This window comes from Lissotriton helveticus, chromosome 1_2 (genome assembly GCF_964261635.1).
Source record: "Lissotriton helveticus chromosome 1_2, aLisHel1.1, whole genome shotgun sequence".
In the NCBI taxonomy this organism is placed as follows: Eukaryota; Metazoa; Chordata; class Amphibia; order Caudata; family Salamandridae; genus Lissotriton; species Lissotriton helveticus.
In genome coordinates this window covers 232,152,693-232,169,210 of record NC_136058.1, presented here as the reverse complement: position 1 = coordinate 232,169,210, position 16,518 = coordinate 232,152,693, and the positions used below count along the sequence as shown (strand labels likewise).

At 48.4% G+C, this 16,518-nt stretch overlaps 1 protein-coding gene across 1 annotated transcript in view; it reads right to left on the bottom strand.

Moving 5' to 3' along the window:
• LOC144800004 (cytochrome P450 4B1-like) overlaps window positions 1–16,518 on the bottom strand; it is a 334,268-nt gene that overhangs the window by 101,277 nt on the left and 216,473 nt on the right. Inside the window, exons 9-10 of the mRNA XM_078671647.1 lie at window positions 15,648–15,781; window positions 1,747–1,811 (exon numbers count right to left, since the gene is read on the bottom strand). Coding sequence (XP_078527773.1) covers window positions 1,747–1,811; window positions 15,648–15,781 — 199 coding nt within the window. The remainder of the gene's footprint in view (window positions 1–1,746; window positions 1,812–15,647; window positions 15,782–16,518) is intronic.

Here is a 16,518-nt window from a genome sequence, read left to right as displayed (position 1 = left end):
AGTAGCCTGGGAGGGCGGGAGTCCGGCGCGACTAGAGCGCAGCCCCCAGCCACACCTAAAATGGCGGCTGCCGCCACCAGCACCTGATCAAACAACACGGCTGGGCGAGGCAGGGAAAGAGAATATAGTTGTGAGAAGAAGTGTCAGTGTGCCTCAGTAAATTCCCAGTTAAAATTCATTAATTAGAAGCCCCCCAGTAAAATTGATAAAAACGATCTATTTGGCTGTTAAAATACAGAATCACAAATGTAAAATGCAGCAAATCAGTTCTGGTACAAAAACGCTCGCAGCCCTAGTGTCTCTCACTAGGGAGAGCACAAGAAAGGCAGCGAGGGCTTTACAGAGCAGCCCTAAGTAGCCTGGGAGGGCGGGAGTCCGGCGCGACTAGAGCGCAGCCCCCAGCCACACCTAAAATGGCGCCTGCCGCCACCAGCACCTGATCAAACAACACGGCTGGGCGAGGCAGGGAAAGAGAATATAGTCGTGAGAAGAAGTGTCAGTGTGCCTCAGTAAATTCCCAGTTAAAATTCATTAATTAGAAGCCCCCCAGTAAAATTGATAAAAACGATCTATTTGGCTGTTAAAATACAGAATCACAAATGTAAAATGCAGCAAATCAGTTCTGGTACAAAAACGCTCGCAGCCCTAGTGTCTCTCACTAGGGAGAGCACAAGAAAGGCAGCGAGGGCTTTACAGAGCAGCCCTAAGTAGCCTGGGAGGGCGGGAGTCCGGCGCGACTAGAGCGCAGCCCCCAGCCACACCTAAAATGGCGCCTGCCGCCACCAGCACCTGATCAAACAACACGGCTGGGCGAGGCAGGGAAAGAGAATATAGTCGTGAGAAGAAGTGTCAGTGTGCCTCAGTAAATTCCCAGTTAAAATTCATTAATTAGAAGCCCCCCAGTAAAATTGATAAAAACGATCTATTTGGCTGTTAAAATACAGAATCACAAATGTAAAATGCAGCAAATCAGTTCTGGTACAAAAACGCTCGCAGCCCTGGTGTCTCTCACTAGGGAGAGCACAAGAAAGGCCTCCACTCCAGTACAGAGATCTGGTCCTAAAACCATAGTTTTATTAGTCAACCCACCATTTCAAATCAGTCTTGACTCTTGTGAACAGTCAAGCCCGAACTGCCAGGCCAAGTCCTCCCTGGACCGGAAAGAAGCATTCCACTTTTCATGCTCGCCATGCCACTGGATTCAACCTATCCTGGTTGATGAGGGGTGATACTCTGAAATCGGTCTTAGGATGCTTGATGCCGGTCCAGGAAGGACCTAGCCTGGCAGTTTGGGCTGGACTGTTCCCACAGGGAGCATGGTCGAGATTGATTTGCATATGGCTGGGTCCAAACTGGGGTACCATGGTAAGCAAACAACAATGAATTTAGGCAGGGACCTCAGACTGGGGATGAGTGTTAAACACTGTTCAGCATTTCGTCCATCAATTGCTCCTTTTGGTATTTGTGATGCACAATCCTAGCCAGAAGGCAGCAAACCGCTGAAAAAAGACACAGCAAAGATAACTTCTACGCGCATCTTAGCCTTCGACGTACCAATTTGCATGTTTGCGAGCACCTTTACATTTCTCTACGGAAAACACACAAAAAAACACACAAAAAGAAGGATACACCATCATCTTTCATCAATCTAGCACCAGACCCCAACAGTTTGGGCTGCAATATTAACATTTACTTCTGAAGAAATCAATAAATGATGTAACTATAATATCAACAGAATTACTGTACCTCTGGGTCTGTCCATACGGTGGGGTTTCTATGAATGCTATAAATGCTTACAAATGTAAGAAATCCTGCAAAAAATGCAAAAGAAAGATATTTAACACCTGTATCTCACTATTAAACTTCATCACATTTTCGAGCATATGATCGACGAGAATGTGACAGAAAGGCAGTGTTGCATTCCAGTACATGTCACCATTTAAGACTCAACCAAACAGTCCACAAACGTGGATGAGTTCTTTCCTCACACAAGTGAAATTCTGATGAGGATCTGCAATTGCTCGGATCACCAATTCCACTTTTACCCGTGGGCAGGTTATATTGTTGGGTATAACTTCCAGATGGCTGGGGATTAAAAGAAACCCTCCATTCTTTAAATACTGTAGGGTGTATTAAGGCACTGTAATCAGATTCGCCCTGAAACTAGATGCGTACTATAATTTGGGTGGTGCTTAATTTGTACCAGTGTTTGCCAGTGCTGTGCAGTGCCACTCATCTTTTAGACCCTGCACAATGTTTGCAGAGGTAAGGCAGAGGAAGTCACTCGGCGCTTCAACAAGTGATTCCACAGAAATAGAGAGAATGCCATGACAGGCTGACACCCCTCCCCAATTGGGTGAGTCAATCAGATACGTCAAGGAACAATTCAGGTGATCATGCATGCTTACACGCTCGTGTCCCTCTGTTTAGCCTATCCCATGTCTCTGTACATTGCCCAGTTTCCTTTGAAGCGGCAATACACTGCCTGGACGGACAGTCCGGCTCTATTCCTCTAACTGGGTCTCTTTCTTTGCTTAGAAGCAACTGGGCCATGTGACCAACCACATCAATTAGTGGTCCACGTGAGTTACGATTCGCACGCGTACCAGCCAATGAGTGATCCCAATGAGTGACCGGCATGACTTGCTCTGCTTAACGGGGGCTGCCCTTGAAGCCCGTGTCCACTTGCTCTTCCCGCTGGGCTGGGGTGAGACTCAGTCTCCCAGCTGACATCGCTGCTGCTTCGGAGGGAGGAGCCTCCTGCTCGCACAAAGGCACCAACAGATTCCTGCAGACTCTCAGGAAAATTAGCTTTCTCCCCCCTGCAAAGAAATTATGTCAATTGGCAAATCCATCAGCCATTAATCTGAAAACGTGGAAGGCAGCTTATAGGAGGGAATATAAACTCTGCCACTACAAAGGCACTTGGGGTTACAAGTAAAAAAGAAAACACCAAAATCCAACAAATCAACAGACTGGTCATTAAAGAAGGTACGCCGTAGATTGATAACATTGGAGGATTCGCTAAAGAAGGAACTGGAGGCTATTACATCCAGACTATCCAAACTCAAGATAGCTGTAAAAGAATATTAGCCCAAGCTAAGACACAAACTGGAAACACTACTACAAGGAACGTGGTACAATCTATTCTACCAGCAACTACGATATCACATATTGCCCTACTATTCCACCGCTAGCGTCAAGCGAAAGCAAACCCTACAAGTCAAGAAACATATACAAATACGACTCTACACCTTCCACCGGAAGTAACGACATATGTAATTATATTGAGAAACTTACCTAAATTAATGCCATGTGCAACAGAAACTTGGATTGAGTTAAAAAATAAGGCGATACATTGGTTGGCTAAACAATTCTGGAGAACAAACTGTCTTGCCCAAGAAATAATAATGGTCAGAAGAGTCAGTTGGATAGGCCCCTCAAAGAAAACTAGCGAAGGTAACTGTATTGCTGTGAACTTCGTCCCCCCAGATGGTTAGGACTCCTCGGTCTGGGATGCAGGCGATGCCCTGAGAACGATAAAGGGAACATTTTAGCTGAACCTCTGGGCTTTTTTTTATAGGCCAGAAATGTTTTGGGGTAGGGCTGATACTCTCGCAAAAACAGAGGAATTAGCAAATCAGAATAATATCCAACATGAAATAAAATTAAATAATAGATCAAGGATAGCAATCCCAACTACAAATAGGTTTCCCCCCCCTTTCGAATTACGAATAACAGGATTAACAACCGGTGGCGAGGGGAGGAAGGGTAGTAACCCTATTGATATACACCACGTAGACTGTGAAATCCAGAATTTAGACTGGGGTACTCTGACCTGTACAAAAATAGAAAATACAAACCTTGTAATTAAGACATGGAATGTTGCGGGAGTAAAAAAATAAACTAGAAAACCCAGAGTAGTTGGAGGCTATTAGTCAAACCTAGTTTACCTGCAAGAAACGTGAGCAACAGACTTTCACGTGGAGGGTTTTACTTCATACTTAACCCTGGCAACCCCAACAGAAGGAGGGTGGACTAAGGGAGGCCTGGCCGACTTAATACCCACACCACATCTCAATAGCTGTTAAGAGCCTTTATGTCTTCCCAATACTTTCAATTCCTCCACCTTCTAACAGAGGTAAAGTTAAATCTGGTTTTAATACATTTTTATAATAATGTTTTGATAAAACCAAAGTCAATGTTAGCATGGGTTTAAGTAGGTAGATTGAATTATTTTTAAATTACATCCAGGACTATTATATATTAATATGGTTAGGGGATTTTAATATGAGCCAATCCAGCAGGAGGGGATCTAAAGGCAGTGGCTATATAAAAACGAATGGGGAAGCGATGACGCATTTTTCGCACAACTTATATGGAGAGGCACTAAAAAAAATATTTTAAAAATTAGCCTGGGGGGGGTGTGGCCAAGATGGTGGAGTGAGCGGACGCATTGTTTCTGAGCTCCGGTCACGCTGGGCCTATCTGCACTATTTACTGCATCCCCCAGCACCCGGCTCCCCCATCGATGACTTGAGAAGAGGGGCATTTCGACCCCCCGAGAGGCTGCATTGAGCGGAAGCCAGTGGCCCCACGGCTGTGGCGTGATGGGCGAGGCAGCACTGGGCCGAGTGCATGGCCCGTCGGTGAACCTCTGACTGTGGCGGGCCCCCAAAGCACTTACTAGCGGATCCTAGGAGGGTGCCTCCATTGAATGCCGACTGCTGTCCCGGCTTGACTCCTCGCTCCCAATACTCGCTCCGGACGCATATCGAAAGGCAGACGCCTTGGTCCGGCCCGGGGGCTGGCAGGGCGGCCTCTACTGGCTGAGATCAACACGTGAGCCCGCAGGCTCATCAGCGATGCCGGACTTGGCCGACTGAAGTGTGCGGGGCCTCTCCTGCAGTGTGGCGGCTGTCAGCATGTGCACAGGGCAAGGTGGTAGCCCCCCGGCCCGGTCCTGGGGCTAGACAAGGCTTTTGTAATGCCCGATCGCTGGCGGCGGCCTACCGGAGGCCTTTGGAGTGCGGCCAGGCAAGGCCTTGTAGCGCCTCGCTCTAGTCGTCGCGTTCCTACGCAACAAATTAGTGCACGGCGGCCATTTTGGGCGAGATTCGATCGCCGATAGATGAGCGCTCCGGACCTATTCCCGGCGCTCCCAAGAGTTATATAATAAATAACACTTTACAAATTCCTCTGTCTGGTGCACATCATTGAGGGATTATACCTCATTACAGTGGCGACGAGGCTGGGCTCTGAAACAACACAAAGGAGACACCAGGACCCACCCCCCAAAAAAAAAAAAGAGGAAGACACCACGAGGAGCAGTGACTCGAGGGGCAGGACATCCAGCAAGAGAGCACGGCAGAGGAAGTCACCGACACAAGCGAGCATTCATAGCAGTGGCCAGAGCAGTGGCAACAAAGGATACAGGGGGCAGGAATACCTCCAGGACAAAGAGGTAGGAGGGCAGCTCCACCCCGAGCTGAGCTGACACAGAACCCGAGGGGGTGGAATAGGCTAAACCAGGCACAACCAGGCACCCCAGAAGCACACCATTGAGGGAGGCACTCACACAGGGAGGCCAACCAATACAAAGGGAAAGGAGCGAAGCCGAGTGAATTAACGCCCCACCAGGAGCGCAGCTGACCAATAAAGTACCTACTAGAGATCCAGGGCCCTGGCGGAACAAGCGCAGCACAGAGAGGAGGGTGCCTTGGAGCCCCAACCGGACCAAACGCACAGCAGAAGTGCAAGTGCGCCAGGCAGTCCCAGGGGAGAAGAGGCGGAGCCGGAAAGACGCGCCGAAATGTGTGCGCAAGCATCCTCACTCACGACTCCTATTCCATTCCTACCCAAACCAGGCGAACCCTTGATGAAGTGGGAGGATTGGAGAGAATACTTTATGAACTACTTAGAAGCCCTGGAAGATGAAGGCGGGGAAGACTTTACCAGCAAGAGGAGGAAGAGAATATTGCTGCAAAACTTAGGCCCAGAAGGAATCAGGGTCTTCCAGAACCTAGTCCCCACTCCAAGACAAGCCACGGATGACGACGTATTCCGGCACGCGACAGAAGACCTAAACAACCATTATAGACCAGCAGTGTGCATGTCCATAGACAGATACAATTTCCAACAAAGGAAACAAGCGGCGGGTGAATCTATAGACGACTATGTAGCAGCGTTAAGAAAACTAGCAATCACGTGCAAATTTGGCGCCCTGCATGATGAGTTTATAAAATATCAAATAGTCATGCACACGACAAACACTGCAATCCAAGACAAACTATGGGTGAACGGAGATGCTACCCTGAAGGAAGTCATTGCTATGGTGAAAAAAGCGGAACTTTCCAAAAGATGCACAGACACAGCGAAGAGAGAATCCACCTCGAGGCCCATGGTCAATAAAGTCGACAAGGCAGAACCACCCGAGAGAGGCAAGGCCATGACAGCGGAAGGGAAGGCGCAAAACAAATGGACTACAAGACCCACACAGCAAAAAAGACCGAACAAAGAAGGCGCAAACACATGCTACAGATGAGGAAGCCCGTCCCAGGCAGCGTACGACAAACGCTGTCCTGCGTTCCGAGCGAAATGCATGTATTGCGGGATCATAGGACACTTTGAAAAAGTGTGTCGCCGCAAGATGAAGAGACCGACAGTGAAATATGCGACGCAAGACCAGGGAGAGGAAGTAGAAGGAGGACCGGATGAAGAAGACAATGTACTGTGCGTCGAAGAATAGGTGCTAGGCACTGACTGCAGATGCTCCAAGAAACCACAATGTGACATGGTCATAGGAGGGGTACCGATCAAGATAGTAGCGGATTCGGGTTCCCCGTACACCATTGTACAATGGACAGTGTGGAAGGGAAGCTTCAAACCTAGTTTAGGATCACACCTGGAACCCCCAGACATGTGGCCTGTTACGTTCACAGGAGAACCCATTCCAATGGTCGGATATCGAGTCCTGAAGTTCGAGTTCAAATATCGCAGTGCAGAGTGCAAGCTATATGTGTCAGAAAAGGGTCCGTCGGTTCTTGGGTGGATGGATCAAGGCGATTTGGGCATACAATTGAACCCAGGAGGGGACACGCAGGTATTGATGACCAGCACAGAGCATCAACCGAACTTCAAAAGGATGAAAAGTGAGTTCCCCACCGTTTCCGGAGGAACAGTGGGTAAATTAATGAAGTTCACGCATAGAATAGACCTCAAGGAGAACGCCACACCGGTTTCCCGCAAAGTAAGGAATATACCCATTGCAGTCAGGGATGCAGTACAACAAGTTGCAAAGATTGGAAGACAATGGGATCATCGTACCAATAAACTGCTCAGAGTGGCTAGCTCCGTTGGTGGTGGAAATGAAACCCAATGGTAAGGTCCGTCTATGTGTGGACTTACGCGAACTGAAGAAGTGCATTATCGTAGAGAAATTTTCGTTACCATGGATAGAAGAAATGCTAGCAAAAACAAAGGGGATAAAGTGGTTTTCCACCATTGATCTCACTTCAGCCTATCACCAGATAGCCCTACACCACACGAGCCGGAAGCTGACATCCTTTATAACACCCTTCGGTTGCTATCAGTTCCGCCAGATGCCCTTTGGCCTTGCGTCAGCAGTGGCAGTGTTCCAAAAACCTATGCACAAACTTTTCAGAGACATAGAGGGAGGACAGTACTTCCAAGACGATATCTTGTTGATGGGCAAGGACCAAACCGACCACAACAAAAAGCTGGCAAATGTGCTGCAAGTCTTGGAAGGAAATGGCTTGACGGCTGAATGGGAAAAGTGTTGGTTCGGAATGACGTCAGTCACCTACCTAGGTCACGAGATCGGAGAACAGGGCATTACACCCAAACAAGCCAACGTAAAAGCGATATGCGAAGCACCAGCACCCAAGAACAAAGAGGATGGGAGGTCATTCTTGGGGATGGTTGAATACTACAGTAAGTTTGTGCAGCACTTTGCCACCAAGACGCACCACCTGAGGCAGCTCATACGTGACAAAACAACATTTACATGGACAGAAGAAGCACAAGGATACTTCCAGAAAATCAAGGAAGACATCAGCAAAGCTGTACCTCTTCAAGGATACGATCCACAGGGGCAGTTCATATTAACCACAGATGCAAGCGAAAAGGGACTATGGGCAGTCCTTATGCAGGAAAGGAAGAATGGAGAGTTGGTGACCCTCAGCTTTGCGTCCAGGTCCCTATCGCCAACAGAACAGAAGTTCAGTGTAATAGAAAAAGAAATTCTGGCAGTAGTGTGGGACATGGGGAAATTTCGCCAATTCTTATGGGGTACGAGGTTCCTGCTCAAGACAGACCATAAGCCCCTGGTCAAAGTACTCACGTCCTGTGGACACGCCAGCGCTACACCCCGCAACGCCAAGATGACTCTGAAACTGTTATACTACAGATATGACGTGGAGTACATCCCAGGGACAAGGAATAAGGTAGCTGATTATCTCAGCCGAGCCTCAGCGATGGAGAAAGCGCCGAACAGCGCAGACGAGGACGAAGTCCATGTGGGTTTTGCAGAAGACCCAGAGAATGTGATAAGCGGTCAAGAATGGGAACAAGCCTACGACAATGATCCTGACATCAAAGACGTTAAGGACTGCTACAAGGATGGCCCGAAAAAAAACATCTCAGTGCAGCACTAAGGAAATTCTATGAGGTGTGGGAGGAGTTGTCCATTGTAGATCAGGGGACATTCCTGTTTAGAGGGAACAAAGTGCTTCCCCCAACGACGGTGATACCTCAACTGCCAGCTGTACTGCATGAAGGTCACCTAGGTATCGTGAAAACGAAGACGAGAACCAAACAGATGGTGGCCGGGAATGGACATCCAGATTGAAAGGCATGTAAGGGAATGTCACCAGTGCCAGAGAGCGGATAAGTCTCAAACCCTACTAAGGCCATCACTAGGGAAATTCGACAACCCTGCGAACCCTTGGGAGGAAGTGTCTATAGACATTCTGGGGCCAATACTGGATGCACAAGGAACAGCGAAGTATGAGTGTGTTCTCATCGACCGGTATTCAAAGTGGCCAGAAGTAGAGATACAGGAGGAGATGGACACGGAGACAGTCCTCAGATTTCTAACAGTCACTTTCCTCAGAGAAGGCATACCACGCTCCATCCTGAGTGACAATGGGCCCCAATTCACTTCGGAAAAGTCGTACAAATACATGGAGCGGAATAGGATAAAGACAAAACACACCTCCATATACCACCTGACAGGCAATGGTCTAGCCGAAAGGTTTAACCGTGTCATAATGGGTTCCATACAAGTCGCCATTGCAATGGCCAAGGACTGGGAGAAGGAAGTACGGAGCATGTTGTGGGCCTACCGAATTACACCCACCGGCACTGGGTATGGGCCATTCCAGATCCTAAGAGGACGTGACCCTTTCACCAAGGACAATCAGGCGTGGAAGGAAAAGACCGTCACGAGTAAGTGGTCACCGGCAGTGGTCCAGCACAACTTGGAGAGAGCACAAAGAATATACACCGAGCACTACAATAGGAGACGCAATGTGAAGGAGACCTCGCTAGAAAGGGAAGAATGGGTCAGAGTCAAACTGGCCCAGTTGAGAAGGAAAGGAGACAACAAATTCAGCCAACCCATGCAGGTACAGGAGGTGTACGACAGAGCAGAATTGCTTAGCGACAGAAATGTCTGGTCACAGGACCACGTCCAAATGCAACAAGATATTACAGTGGGCCAATGAAGAAAGATCAAAGACACAACAGGGCCAAGACTCCTCTGGAGAAAGAGAGTTACCGCGCGGAGGAGAGGAAGACTCAGGAACAGGAGGATGAGGAGCTGAGTTCGAAGATGGAGACAATCCCATTGCAGGGGAACATCAGGAGGTAGCTGGGGAGACTACGTAGAAAGAGAGTCCTAAGGGAACTGGAAGGGGACTGGCGAGCCGGTAAGATGTACGCGGGCAGGGAGAACAATTGTGAGGCCTGCCAAATACAGAGACTATGAACTGGGTGAAGCAAAATAATTATGTCCCGAGAGAGAGACTTTATGGTTTGTCATTGTTATATAAAGAAGGGAAATATGTAGCGTTGCGCTCTAGTCATCGCATTCCTACGCGATGACGTAGTGCGCGGCGGCCATTTTGGGCGAGATTCGTTCGCGGATAGATGAACGCTCCGGACCTATTTCCGGCGCTCTCTTGAGTTATATAATAAATAACACTTTACAAATTCCCCTGTCTGGTGCACATCATTGAGGGATTATACCTCATTACAGGCCTCAGCAGCGCCGTTACTCTACGTTGTGAAGACGGCACCACACTGTGCAGCGGGGGACGATCTGGTGGACCCCTGGTGGCAGATCATAGCGGGTGAGAAGTCTGTTTGTACGCTCCTGGGCTAGGAGACCACAGCGGGTCCTCTTGCGGGAAGGGCCTGACATGAGGGGAGGGTGCCGGACCCTTTCCCCCTGCAGGTTCCTCTTGGCCCCATCTGTCACTTGCTTTCCGCTGTTTGAGGGCCAAGACCAACACACTGCATTCATCTGGGATTACCCAGCGCGGAATGGTGCAGCCTGGTGTCCTCATGCCCCCCAAAAGCGAGGCCTCGAGCGCGGGGCCCTCGTGGTGCCAGTGGCGCGCAGTGGATAGCAGATATGGAGAACACAGATACGGGGTGCGAACTGGTGGGCCCTTCTGCAGTGATCACCACATTGTGACCGAGGGGCCTGCTGTCCAGCTACCTGGGGCTGAATTGTGAGGGCTTTGGGGGTAGACGGTGATGCCGTTGGGGACCCTCTGCGACTGCCTGGCCTTCCCTGCGTGCCCAGCGGGTCCAGTGTGCGGGGTTTCTCCAGAGACTCTGAACCCGGTTGGGAATTAGGTCCCCTGCAAAGTCTGGGGGCTCGACGGTTCCTGGGGTCACCCCTTGCATAGCCTACGATCTGGCCCGCCTTTGGGTCTGGACGCCCCTGGGAGCCTCAGGGGCCCTTGGCCTGCCACCTGACATTGAAATCAATGTCCCGCTTAGAACTCCCTCTCGCCCTCTTCTGGAAAAACTCCACTAGCTGCCCATCCGCCAGCGGGTTAAATTAAAAATTTGTTGTGTCATACATAAAAGCCTTTTTGGCACAGGCCCTCAATATCTAGTCGAAAAATTCAGCACATATAAACCTGGACGGTCTCTTCGATCCAGCAACCAATTATTGCTACAGGTTCCCTTAATCAGAAAGGCAAGGCAGGGTGGCTGTGCACTTTCGTATATGGGCCCCACCCTCTGGAACAAACTTCCCTTCAGTCTGAGACAAACTGCTAACCATTTTGTGTTTAGGAAAACATTAAAAACATACTTGTTTCTGACGGCATAAATCTTTGTGCTTCCCTAAAGCCCTTTTTTATGCACTTACGGAGAACCAAGCACGGAGATACCCCTTGGGGGGTCGAATCCTGCGCTATACAAGCATATAAATAAATAAATAAATAAATAAATAAACAAATAAATCACACCAGAGTTTTGCCAAGATTTAGTGGAGTGCTGATACCTCCAGCGGAGTACCTGAGGGTGAGCGACGCTTCTCCTGGGGCTTGCATGCTTCCTTCATCACCAGACGGCCCCCTGGCACACGCAGATCCCTTCTTCGTGGTCCGTTCCTAGTTTGGGCCTCCACAATAGCTACAGCCAAGACCAAGAAAGAACGGTCCATCCCGGACCTCCTCCTAAAGTCTGCAGGGGACGCTTCAGGATATAACTCGACATCAGGTAGTGACGGCCTGATGCTGCAGTCACAAGGGAGTTCCTGGAGGAGTTGTTCGCTTCTCAAAGGGCAGACATCATGGCCATTAAAACGAACCTGCAGGCCGACTTGCGGGAGGTGCGGAGAGATGTTGATGCTGTGGAGGAATGGGTGGCATCACTGGAGGACTCAGCAACTACCAGAGAAGAGATCGCAGCACTCCAGCCAGAAGTTTTATGACTGCGCAACCAACATTTGGATCTCCAGGTGCACTCCAAAGATCTGGAGAATAGGTCAAGGAGGAACAATGTCCGCATCAGAGTGGTCCCAACCGGGGCAGAGGGGGAAGACCTCGTGGGATACGTACAAGACCTCTTTCGAACAGTCCGGAGTGCGTCGGCGGACTCCACCATCAAGATTAATTGTTGCCACCATGTGGGCCCTCTGCGGTGGTCGAACTGCCCTCCCCAGACATCTTAGTGTGTGTACACAAATTTAAGGTGAAAGAGGAGATTATCAAGGTGGCCCGTTTGAGCCTGCACCAGATCTCATCCCTGACAGACACCTGCAAGGTGCTGAGCCTCAACCTCGATGACCTGGTCTCCCAGCAGGATACCCTGGAGCCGGGCACACAGAGATCTTGGGGGCGTGGGCCCCGATGGGTCGGGCATGGCTCGCCTTCGCCCTGACCAAGCCACAATTATTGAAGAGCAGTCTGCTGTCCTGTGGACCAAGGACCGGCACAGGAGGGGACAGCTGAGACTCTAATGATTGACTGTGATAAGTCTTTGGGGTTGTTCTACTCACCTTTGTCCCGGTGGGGGCGGAGGGAAATCTTCTCTTCTCTTCTCTGGATAGGAGTGTGCTCGCTTCCTTGGTTGACTCCAACCATTTCTGACCAGCTTCAGATGGACTTCATGGGCTTGCCCAGTTTAATGTTCTGTTGTTTCAAGGTTTGTTTTTCTTCTTATGGGATGGGGGAGGGTCCTCTCTCCGGTGAGCTTTCTCTTTAATGCTTTTTTATCAGGCTATGTCCAAGTGCTTGTGCAGAAGGGTCCCTCTCATGCTTTGCCTCTTAGCAAATTCCTAGTGGCCCTAGCAGCAGCTTTAGATGGTTTGTCTTTAACGGATTGAAGTCAAGGTAGTTAGCTTCAACATTCGAGGTCTTAACAATCCGACTAAGTGGAAGGAAGTCCTCTCCCTGCTTGAACATTCGGGAGGTGATGTGTGTCTTCTCCAGAAAACCCATCTTCTCCATAGCGATATCCACCATATGCACCATAGAGAATATCCCTTGGGAAAAGTAAGCTTTTGGGGTTCTGTGGTGGGTCCTGTCGCAGAGATCAAGGGGTGCCTCCTAGCGCTGCGGTTCTGTATAGGGTCCTCTAACATAACTATAGCCTACATCTACTCCACCAAGAGAAATTCCTGCTGGATGCATTTGCCGAAGTCCTTCACACACCCGATTCCATGGTGGTGGTGGTGGGGTGATCTAAACCTAGTTATGGATGCTGGGCAGGACCGTTCTGGCTTGAGGTCCAGGGGCTGAAGCCATATCAGTGAGTGGTAGCGGATGGTTAAGCAACGGGGGGATCAAAGCCCTCTGGCGCTGCTTACATCCAGATGTACAAGATTACTCTTACTACTCAGCGGCCCTTAAGTCCTATGTCCGTCTGGATCACTTCCTCGTCACCCAGGCCGTATGGGCATGTACCACAGAATCCACCATTGTGGCCCACTCCCTTTCAGATCATGCGCACATTACCCTGAACCTGCGCTTCCCATCCACAGTCACCTCCATCGCATTGGCGCCTAAGAGATTCATATCTTCGGTCCCCGATGATAGTGGAAGATGTCAGGCGTTGCCTGACCGACTACCTTGCGCTTAACGATGTTGACTCCACGCCACTAACCTTGGTGTGGGAGGCACTTCAACTGGTCGCAAGAGGGGCCTTCATCGCCAAAGCGGCCTATTTGATCAAGACAAGGCAGAATAAACTAAGCTAAAGTACTGGAGCTTAAAGCCATTCATAAGCGTACCGGTGCCCCCAGAATTTAGAGCCAGTTGGAGAAGGAGCGACTCCAACTGAAACTTGTAGATCTCGATAGGGCCGAATATGCAGTGGTTCGGCTGAAGCACAAATACTATGAGGGCTCTAATAAAGGTGGTTGTATATTGGCTCATTGTCTCCACAGTCAGCGCGCGGCTCAGGCTATTAAGTTGATACAGGGAGAGAGCGGGTCTGAGGTCACAGATGATGCTGGGATAGTGGCGATCTTTCAAACTTTTTTACAAGTCCCTGTACTCCACTGACTCCCCAAATCTGGCTAACCCCAGTGAGTACCTCCTTGACGCAGCGGTCACTCCTCTCCCGCCCAGTGAGGCAGAGGGGCTGGACGCCCCCATACAAATAGCGGAGGTGATGTCTGCTATCGCCCGACTGAAGCCCCTGAAGGCACTGGGCCCTGACGGCTTTAGAGCTCTTTTTTATAAGACCTATTGTGTCGAACTGGCTCTGCTGCTCACCCGATTATTTAATTCCTTTGCGGACACCGGCTTTCTGACAGCCTCCATGCGGTGAGCTACTATTTTGGTCATCCCCAAACCAGGGAAGGATCCGGAGCTCTGCAGTTCCCACTGGCTGATGTCCCTGCTGAATATTGATGCAAAGCTATTCTCAAGCATCCTGGCTCATAGATTGAATCCTCGCATGCCCGATTGGTCGACACGGACCAGTCCGGTTTCATCCATCGGCAATGCGGGGACAATACCAAAAGGATTTGCCACTTACTTGACAAGGTACAACGCTCTAAGGAAGAGGCTATACTACTGGCGGTTGATGCGGTAAAGGCCTTTGACCGTGTGCACTGGCCGTATCTATTTGCCAGTCTCGAACGCTTCGGATTGGGGGTCAGGTTTCGAGGATGGGTGGCGAGCATGTATATCGCTCCATCGGAGGACTGCCATGCTACACCAAAAGGACTGACCTGTTCCCTGAAACCTGCCTTGTACCCTCAGAGGACCGCCCAGCTGCTTGAGACCTGCTTGAGACCTGCTTTCCTACCTTGGAGTGACTGGAACTCTTTACCTAAAACCACACAACTCAAAAAAGTTGAAACCAGAGGTAATTTTTGCTAACAAGCTTTCATCACTGCATCATGCTTGTTTGTTTTTTTGTCCTTTGTTGTGTAGTATAGCATCGTTTACATTTCTGGTCCACAAAAATACTGTGTAAACTGCACTACATAAAACGTGTGCCTTCTTAATTTATAGGAAACCCCAAATGAGTGAACCATGTGATGAAGCACCTCAGACTTTGGGCTAGTAGAGTTTTTAGAAATAGGTGGAATCCAAAAACTGTGTATTTCACTGACAGCTATAAAGTGGCAGCATTACATCTATAGCCTTTGTATCCTTTATCAGCCAAAAAGATACCAGCTACAACTCGAAAGCCTGTACAACTAAAATCAAGGATACCAAACTGACACTGAAATAGGCTGCTGATGAGAGGGGGGTCTGCTGCAGCACACAACCCTGAAGAAACTAAGGGCTTGATTTAGATCTTGGCGGATTGGTAACTCCGTCACAATGGTGATGGATATTCTGTCCAATGAAATTTTAAAAAACAATATCTCCTATGGGATTTATATTTTGGTGTACAGGATATCAGTCACCATTGTGACAGAGTAACCAGTCTGCCCAGATATAAATCAGGCCCTAAATGCTTTCTGGTGCTCTTCCCCTTTGTGGATCTATTAAAGGGACTTGGAATAGGAAATAAGTGATGTTCGGTGGATTTTCATCTTCACTGATCCTTGTTCTTGTATTGAAATAGGATGGCTCTATCATGATTCCATCAGAAAAAAATATTACATTATTTACACTGGTTTTTACTTTAACTAAAATTCATACCTTCTGGCAATGTCCGTCCGTCCAAAAATGTCATTGGTTTGGATAGACTTCGCGAGATGCCAGGTACTGGTGGATAGAGGCGAAGGCACTCCTTGATGCACATAGTGGTGTAAGTCATCTTACCAAGATCATCCCTGAAAAAGATGGTACTGTGACTGGAAAATTGTGGTCCATGTTACAGAATGCAAAATTATGTTTAAAGCGTGACTGCGTAGTGTATTAAATACTGAATTACTTACATTGCCTCACACAGAGATGGCTCATTATTTGTCAAAAGGAGGCTCCAATTGCGGTCTATCAAACTTTTTAACATATGTAAATCAACAGCGTGACTTTCTGTATTTCTTTTACACACATTCATACAATTTCTTGATTACCTTTAAATATGATCTGTAAAGGTTTTAGTTTATAATATTGATGCCCACTTGCTGAAATTCGAGAGATATGATTACCTCAGCACTCCTTATCTTGCACAACAGCCATGCAACCTATGGAATGCTCATGACGTCACTCTTGATGTGAGATGCATTTACAAATGTTGAAACTATTCTTACGGATGACGTTACCAATGACATTATCCTTAACACTATCAAAGAGGTGACTAAGAATGTAATGTTTTAGTGGTTTAAGTGTGTGTTGTTAGCTAACTTCATTCTGTGTTTAGGTGTTATTTATTGGTATAAATATTGTGAGATCATGAGCATTGCATTAGGTGCGTGAATTATGGTTGGCATGGCTGCTGTGTGAGATATGAACAGCAGTCTAGCCAAAACTTGCAAATTTAAGAGTTTTCTTTTTTTAATTCGTAACCCAAAAATGCACTTTAACTGTTTATTTCAGTCCATATTCTTTTTCCAACCAATGTTTAGTA